Here is a 9034-nt window from a genome sequence, read left to right on the forward strand (position 1 = left end):
ACTTACTGAAAGTCTTCAGTTGCAGCAACATGTCAGCACAGTTGCAGACACGTGCTTCCATCTCTCTCTAAGTGCAGTAACACACTCACACACACACACCATGGACTAGATTCCCAGCTCATAACAATCACAGCAGCTGTTGCTCATGTAAACCAACTTCACACACACACACACGCAATCCCACCTCCTCACTCTTTCTTTCCCACCACTTGATTTCCACTCCTGGATTTATATCTGGCTTTATTTTGGCATCTTGAAGGACCTGAAAAAAACATTAACGTACTTCCAACACCCCTTCTAAATGCAGCACTTGTGCTTATCGTCCTGCAAAAGTGCACAAATTGACCGCCGTGCTTTCTGGTCTCAGTGCAGAGACAATCTGCTATTTGTTATTTCGAGCACTGCTTGACTTTTACCTACAGCCCCCACTGATTCCTGAGATGAAGTCTAGAAGTGAGCAAGTCCCATGCTGTGGTACACTACAGAGACATTGTCTCTGTGATTCAAGGCAGATAAAAGTTTGACGGGAGACACAATAAGATGCACATGTTCGAAGTAGTGTGACCGCCTGCAAGTTTGTGGCTTTGTGTGAGGCTCATTAGTCCCTACCTTCAGAGTCCTGCTGTGTTTGAAGCATTTTTGTATGCTCCTAAAAGTTTTCAATCACTTGGAAATGTCCTTGTTTCAAACAAAAAGCATATCTTGTTTTGATTTAATGAAGCATACTTGCTCAGATTCAATAAATCATTTATGTTGTTGTCTATGTTGGTGCATAGGAGGCCCATTTTCACTAACAATCACTCCAGTTTTTACAGCACATTGTTGTGTATGAATGCAAGTTTTAAAATCTAAAATTATGTCAAAGTTGACTTCCCCAACACATCTGAAAACACACACACACACACACACACACACACACACACACACACACACACACACACACACACACACACACACACACACTCATTCATAAGAAGCTGATTCAACACCTGAAGACTGTGCAATGAGTAATGTAACACTCCTCAATGACCTACATACAGTACGCTGCAGTATTAGCTCACGTTACTTACTAGCAGTGACCTGGATATTCTTTATGTTGTGCGCGCGCGCACACACACACACACACACACACACACACACACACACACACACACACACACACACACACACACACACACACACACACACAATATGTTAAAGTGCAGACAGAGATACGAGCTCGTCTCTCCCCTCTCTTTGTCGTTTTAGTGGAAGTAGGTATTTCTCTCGCTTCTCTGCTCTGAGACTGAAATGTCATTAAACAGTGAGAGGCCCCATTGGCGGGAGAAGGAGGTGATGAAAGGACTGGCTGGTGAAACTGGTCTGCAGCCCCAGTGGTGGGCAGCTCTGTTCGAGGGCCTCAATGGAACCTGTTTTGCCAGTCTTTGTAAATCTGGGTCAGCTCTAAAACACTCGTATCCCTCTCTGCTCTAACTTTAATCACACTGTTTGTCTTTTCCTCCTTTGTTCATCTCTCATTTTGTCTGTCTGAACTCTCTGGGAAATCTCGATCATGATCTGATGCTACAGTAGAGTCCACATGGACTGATGAAATCATTGTGTATTCCCTTTGACTTTGAGACAGCCCAGCTGACTGCCATAAACCAACTGGCTGGTCCCAGTATGTCTGGGGGCCAGATCGCTGAGTGCTTTCTCAATGTGTGTGTTCCTTGGAGAAGAGAAAGAAACACTAGAAAGACATGGATACAGGGTAGGCAGGGATGTAGAAACACTATAGAAAGATAGCCAAACAGGAAATGACCTCCCAGAGAGAGGGGGGCTTCCCCATGGGTTGTATTTCTCTCTCACACACACAAACATACACAGACACTCTCACACACAGAGACCTATAACATCTGATGATGTCTACCAACAGTTATGCATGAGAATGAGGCCAGTCAGGGGACGTGCTTTTGGTCTGTGCTGCTCAGTTTAGAGACCGCTCCATCACTTGTATCTCAAGCCTTATTGAAGTATGATATCTTCAATGCCTTTGACTTTAACCTCGAAAGATTTGAGCAGGCACATTGTTACCATGGCAGATGAATCTTTAGCCACATCAGTTTGCTAACTTCAGAAGAAAACATGTTATTTACATAAAAAAGAGAACTGGAGTGATCACTATGTAGCCTGGGTCATGATTCAGAGCATCAGCCTAAACAGCAATGATGTACAAGAGTGTGCTAAGCTAGTATGAAGCGTAGGACTACCCGATTATTAGTATTATTTAATCCTTCATTTAAACAGGTAGTCTCATATAGATCGATATCTCTTTTCCAAGAGACACATGTACAAAAAGAATGTGCAAAAATAGAGACAGACAGCTACATAATAAAAAGACATTTTTAAAAAATAAAAAAAACATGTGCAACAATAGCTGCACATAGACAAATGAAATGTTCCAGTGAAACCAGAGAATGCAGCACATTTCCTTTGTGACTCACCCTATTTATAAGCAGTAAAATATTTTAAATCCAGTTTTTCCAAGTTTCAGAGTGAATGAGAGTTACAGCTAATGGTAAAAAGTCCTGCGACCTGACATTGTAAGTACTCTGTTTAAATTCAGTCACAGACTGGGGGTAAGCAGGCAATCTTTGCAGCAAAGCTGTGTAAATAAACATCCTGTGCTGCTCTCTTCAATTTTCTAAGGAGCACCATGCCACATTTTCATTTAACATCCAGTGCTACACCTTGCCGGGCCCTCTATCGCCTTCAGAACTGCAAAGATTCAGCAAGGTGCTGGAAACATTCCTCAGAGATTTTGGTCCATGTTGATGTGACGTCGTCAAACAGGTGCTGTAGATTTGTCGGCTGCACATCCCAAAAGTATTAAATCGGACTGAGATCTGGTGGCTGTGGAGGCCATTTGAGTACAGTGAACTCATTGTTATGTTAAAAAAAACAGTTTCAGATGATCTGAGGATGGTGATGTGGCGGGTTATCCAGTTGGAAGCAGCCATCAGAAAATGGGTACGCTGTGATTATAAAGGGAGAACATGGCCAGAAACAATACTCAGGTAGCCTGCGACAGTTAAACAATCCCGTTTGTATTAAGGAACCAAAAGTGTGCCAGGAAAATATCCCCCACATCATTACACTAGCAGCCTGAACCATTAATACAAGACAGAATAGATCCATGCTTTAATGCTGTCAAATTGTAACCCTACCATGTGAGTGTTGCAGCAGTTTCCTGTTAATATCTGACACGAGCAGCACCCGGTGTGGTCTTCTGCCGCTGTAGCCCATCTGCTTCCAGAGTCGACATGTTGTGCTTTCCACGATGCTCTTGAGTTGTTGTTACTTTCCTGTCAGCTTGAAGCTGTCTGACCATTCTCCAGTGACCTCTGGCATCAACCAAGACATTTCTGCTGCTCACTGGATATTTTCTTTTTTCCGGACCATTCTCTGTAAACCCCTGAGATGGTTGTGTGGGAAAATCCCAGCAGATTGACAGAGATTTTGTTGTTGCTGAGAGAAAGCTGAAAAATCTAACTGACACAATAGTGCTAAGTGTTGACAAATTTAAAATCATGGGCAACCTGACAGGTTATGGAGATGAAGGGACTTGTGACCACAAAAGATTTGGTAAGCACTGGTACAGGAGTTAAACATGCTAAATTGGGGAGCCTGGGGTGGTCAGACATCCTTTACTGGGAAACTCTTTGCTTTCTTCACTTTTTTATTTTAAATATATCTATGCGACTAATAATATATGAACTCAAAAGACTGGTGCTGATTAAAGATACAAAGTATTTTAATTGGGACTGCGATGTTCAATCTATTTGATTTGTCACAATGTCTGTATGATAGTTACAAACATGCAACTCTGACACACATTTTCATTCATTTTTAGATAGTAACAGTAATGTTAATGACACGCTTTATTTACCACTGATAATTTGGTTCTCTACGTGTAAAACAGCTGCCATGATGTAATTTTTTTATTTAAATTGAATAAATGAAAGCTTTATTAGGAAAAAGAAACATAATTACAACAAACCATGTGATTAAATGTTCAATAAGTTTATTAGCTACTACACCAACCCCCACATGGTTTCCCTTGTGCCACCCCACTGAAAAATCCTAGAATCGCCCCTGGATTTAAGCTCTTTGCCTCGTATTTGCAGATGTCTTGGCAGCAACATTTCAGAGCGGCCCTGAACACGAACCTCCGCGCACACTGCAGCTAATGATTCCTCCGTCTGCAAAACCGTGCGCTAAATATTCGCACGCTTCACTCACTTTCTGCGAGACGATCTCTAACTAAGATCTGGCACCTCTCTTCGCCTGTCTTAACACACGCTTTAGAATTCCTGCACTGCAAATGCGAACCATCTGTGCTCCCACGAAGCAACAAAAGGCGTGTTAATGAGAAAATGGTAAATCGGCTGAGCTGCATGTTGGTGGTATTCCTACTGTAGCAGAGAGAGAGAGGGGAAACATGCATTCAACATTCATTAAACTTTTTTTTTTACTAAGCTTGTTTCATGAGTGACTGCTCTGCTCTGCCCGAACCGTTCTGCAAGAGAGAGAGCTGAAATTTTCGGGGTTCCCTGGGGATTCCGTGGGAAGGAAATCTTGCTGTCTGCTTTGTCCATATACCAGATCTCAGACCCCCGGTGAAGGAGGGGGCGCGCAAAAACTCGGTCAAAGGGTTTCTCAATCTCCGTCACTGCACGCCGTGTGTGTCTCATTACCTGCGTGCACGCGCAGATCTCTTCTGGATCTCTGCGCACATCTGGTTTTGGCGGGGTCGCAGAGTTGCGGGGGAGGGACTTTCAGTGAGTTTGAGTGTGTGAGTGTGCGATCGTGCTCAGCGTCTGAACTCTAATTCGCAGCAGATGACCACTTGGGGGGATGTAGGCTTTACTTGAGGAGGTGGCTGTTCCCTCGGACAGCATCAGAGCGCATTGGACAAGTTCACGCGTTCCATAGATGATGCTGCTCAGCGATGGCGCTGCGCGCTTGAAATGTACACTTTACAGAGCAACAAGTGAAATATGGAAGAGTCCAGCGTGACAGAGGAGAGGGGCGACTGCACCTGAAACGCACAAAGCGAATGCCGCTTCAGATCCGGGCTGTGCCGGCCGCGCTGTGGGAATGGATACCAGCAGTTTCCTGGTGGGGATGTGCTTTTTCCTGCTGTCGCTTAATGGGTTTCTGTCCTCCTCGCTGGCGACGGGCTTTTGCCCAAACCTCTGCGACTGTCAGCATTCACAGCATCTCATGTGCACCAATCGCGGATTGCGCACTGTGCCCAAACCCACTGCGCAGATGCCCGAGGAAGTGCAGATTTTCAGCCTTGGGGGCAACTTCATCTCTAACATCTCCGCCTTTGACTTCACACGGTACAGTAACCTCGAACGGTTAAATCTGCAGTACAATCAAATAAGAGTTATTCACCCAAAAGCATTTGAGAACCTTCCCAAATTGGAAGAGCTGTACTTGGGACATAATCTTTTAACAGCTATACCCGCGGGAAGTTTGCAGCCCCTAAAGAAATTGACTATTCTCTATGGAAACAACAATGCAATTAAGAAAATCACACCGGGACTGTTTTCCAACCTGGATAATCTTATTAAATTGCGCCTGGATGGCAACTCTCTAGAAGTTCTGCAGGACTCTGTTTTTAAGAGTTTGATCAATCTACATTATCTTCATCTGGAATCCAACAAACTGCAGCACATTCACAGAAACGCTTTCTCTAAACTGACCAGCCTACGCTTTTTAAACCTGGCCCACAACAAGCAATCAGCCATGCGCAATGTCCTCACTTTCTCTCATCTCAAAGCTTTGACGACGTTGCTGCTGTCTGAGAATGAAATTCGTCATATTGGCAACCATGTCTTCCAAAACCTGAAAAAACTGTCCAAGCTTTCCCTCAGCAACAACAAAATCTCCCAAATGGACAGTGGTGCTTTGAGCGGCCTGTCGAGCCTCACCGAGCTTCTGATTGACGGCAACGAACTGGTGGGAATTCCTGCCGTCCTCCTCGACCCCCTGGAGCGTGTCGAGGAGCTGGACTTCAGCCGCAACCGGATATCCAGCGTGGACTCTCTGGCTTTTTCAAGACTTAAACACCTAAGAGTGTTGAAGCTGAAGGACAACTTTCTCACCAGTCTGTCTGGGGACATGTTTACCCTCAACAGCGTACTTTACGACTTGGATCTCCAAGGCAACAACTGGACATGTGACTGTCGCCTGGAGCAACTGAGAGAATGGATTGCTGCTGCACACTCTCAGGGCAAACTGCTGACTGTGTTTGTGCAGTGTCATTACCCAGCAACTCTGAGGGGGAAATATCTGGACTATGTGAACAGCTCCCAGCTGCAGCCCCTTGGGAACTGGACTCACTTGTGTACAAGTCAAGCTAGGCCTGAGGAGAGCAGGGCAGGGGCAGTACTAGTGAAGCTGGGGAGCACTGAGAGAGGAGAAAGAGATTCTCGGTTGCCAGAGGGCGGAGAGAGGACAGATGAAGAAGCTCAGAAAGGTGTGAGAAAGAGAGGGGAAGTGGAAGAAACAGGACGTTTAAGACCGGTGAACAGGGGTGGAGTCATGGTATGGAAAAATGGAGAGCAGAGGAAAAAAGAGGGACAGGAAGAGGTGGGGATCCAAGGAGACCAAGGAGGTCCAGAGGTGGCAGAACCTTCTTCTTTCCTGGACAGAAGGAAACCAAAGAAGAAGCTACGGCCTGCTGCAGAGGCAGCTGGGAAACGCGTTAAGGGGAGAACGAGGTCAAAAGTTATTTTCAAACCCAGTCCATCAGCCACAATTAGCCAAGCAAGCATCGGGCTAACCACCACTGTGTCTGTTCACTCAGGAGAGCAGTTAGATCTCCTTAGGTCGGATCAGGATGACACCCTACCTGTCATTACAGACCCTTGTGTTTTCAACCGCCATTTCATCACTAATGTGTCCGTGCATCACGTCACATCTAATACCGTCACTGTGTACTGGACCACCAGGGATCATCACCGCTACACACCAGGGCCCGGGCCAGGTCTTGATGAAGTCCACTACCGGGTTCTGTTTGACAGGTTTGGCACCCAGGATCGTTTCCCCCGCTACGTTTACGCCCACGGCGCGGCTCGCTCCGTGACCCTCCAAGAGCTCAGCTCAGATGTGACCTACATGGTCTGCGTGGAGGGAGTGGTCGGAGGTTCCGTGTGTCAGGTCGCACCACGCGACCACTGCACGGGGCTGGTCACCCTATCTGAGGCAAATGGCCGTGGAGCTACGCTGACCTCTGACCTCCAGCTGGTGACGGTGGCGATGCTCGCCGGGAATGCTGTGCTGCTGCTGGTCATCGGCGGGGTGTGGCTGGGGAGAAGTCTGAGGAGAAAGTTGCAGAGGAGGAAGTCAGCTGTGCACGTGCGCCACATGTACTCCACCAGGCGACCGTTTCGCACCGCAATGGCCACGGCGTCCGTCTCCACCGACTTCACCAGCTACCAAAGCAGCCGGCCAGCACGGCTCGCGCCGCTAGAGGAGGGGGATCTCATCGAGTTCCCTTGCGACCGCTTTCTGGACAGCAGCAGCGTTCGCAGAGAGAGCGAAATGCAGAGATTCTCTGACTAGAACCATTAAAACTCCAAATTAGCTTTAAAAAAATGTTGACACTGAAAAAAATGGGAATTGCTTCATGTTTCCATCTGTGATTTAGCCTTTTTAACACAAACTCCTCTCAGCTGAGCTCATGAGACACCAGAGGAAGTCCATTCCCTCTGACTTCCCCTTTCCCAGTTTGGACCCTTCCTCTTTAATTTTCTTGCTTCTGTGAGTCTACATGCATTGTTTTTCTTTTTGTTTGTTTTTTTGTTTTTTGTGTACGTGAATGATGTACCACTGATTTCAACTACGGTGCTAATATTCAGTTTGCAGACATCATATTGTCTCATATTTGTACAGTGTGTAACGATGGCTGCTGGGTGGCAGAAAAATCTCCTGTTTTGTACCACATCTACCGTATTTTATACTTTTATAAGGAACTTTGTATCATTTTGCATTACATGACAAAGTAAAAATCCCCAACAATGTGACTGATTTGTCATTTGAGTGCATGTGTTATTGTATCTGCGGGTCCTAAAACCCAGACTGTACATAAGACTGAGGACGAGAGCAGCAACAAAACATTAAAGAAGTGAGTGAGTGAGCTGTGTGCGTGTCAAGATGAGGTCTGGCAATAGTTAGGCAGTCCCTTTGTTTGAGTCTACAGGGTGGAGTGCCTCCTACATTCAGTTCAAATCTCACACACACACACACACACACACACACACACACACACACACACACATTGACAATTGTCTGCACACAAACTTTTCATAGCATCAGACAGTCAAGATGTTAGACATTAAAGCTTCTTGGTTTGTGACAGCTGACCTTAAAGGGACAGTTCACGCCAAAATCAAAACTGCATATTTTTCGACTTGCCTGTCTGTCATATTTTTGGTTGTTTGTTTATTTGTGTTTTAGTCCATGTAGATTCCTTCCATTGAATATAATGGAAGCGAATATGGCGGGCATATGTTTAGACACAAGATTTGGGAAAATCAGTACAGATATTACAATAATAACGCATAACTTCTTGAAAGCAGCTGACTCACAGTGTTGCAGACATCCAGAGTCTCAAACATGTCCATGAATGCCTCATCAGGCAAGTTGTAATAAAACATTTTTTTAAGATACTGAAACTAGTATTCTTTCCTTTATATTATTATCTTATTTCAGTTAGTTTCCAAGTTCACAAAATCATTTCACTTAGCTTTAATTTCTTTCAAAATGCCATTTTCAATTTTTATTTTAGTCAACTCAAGGTTTATTTTTTAATAATATTTATTTTTTTTAGTTTCGTTTCAGTTAACCATAATAACCTTGGAGCTAGCATATGAGGGTGGACATCGCGCCTCTAGTCATGGATAGATGCATGCATAACGACCCCACAGCGAAGCTTGTGGATATATTTGAGTAACTAGGTCATAAATCCTCAAAAGAGTTT

At 45.0% G+C, this 9034-nt stretch overlaps 1 protein-coding gene across 1 annotated transcript; it reads left to right on the forward strand.

Annotated features, from left to right (window-relative positions):
- The first annotated feature begins 4077 nt into the window (after nt 1-4077).
- On the forward strand, nt 4078-8676 carry tril (TLR4 interactor with leucine-rich repeats). Its single transcript, XM_080862491.1, has one exon. It carries the CDS (start codon nt 5140-5142, stop codon nt 7615-7617), a length of 2478 nt encoding a protein of 825 aa, XP_080718617.1. The 5' UTR covers nt 4078-5139; the 3' UTR covers nt 7618-8676.
- Nucleotides 8677-9034: the final 358 nt, after the last annotated feature.

Source organism: Rhamphochromis sp. 'chilingali' (genome assembly GCF_963969265.1).
Source record: "Rhamphochromis sp. 'chilingali' genome assembly, chromosome: 17".
NCBI lineage: Eukaryota > Metazoa > Chordata > Actinopteri > Cichliformes > Cichlidae > Rhamphochromis > Rhamphochromis sp. 'chilingali'.

Coding starts and splice junctions, on each gene's coding strand:
- tril (XM_080862491.1), top strand. CDS start 5,140: ATGGATACCAGCAGTTTCCTGGTGGGGATGTGCTTTTTCCTGCTGTCG.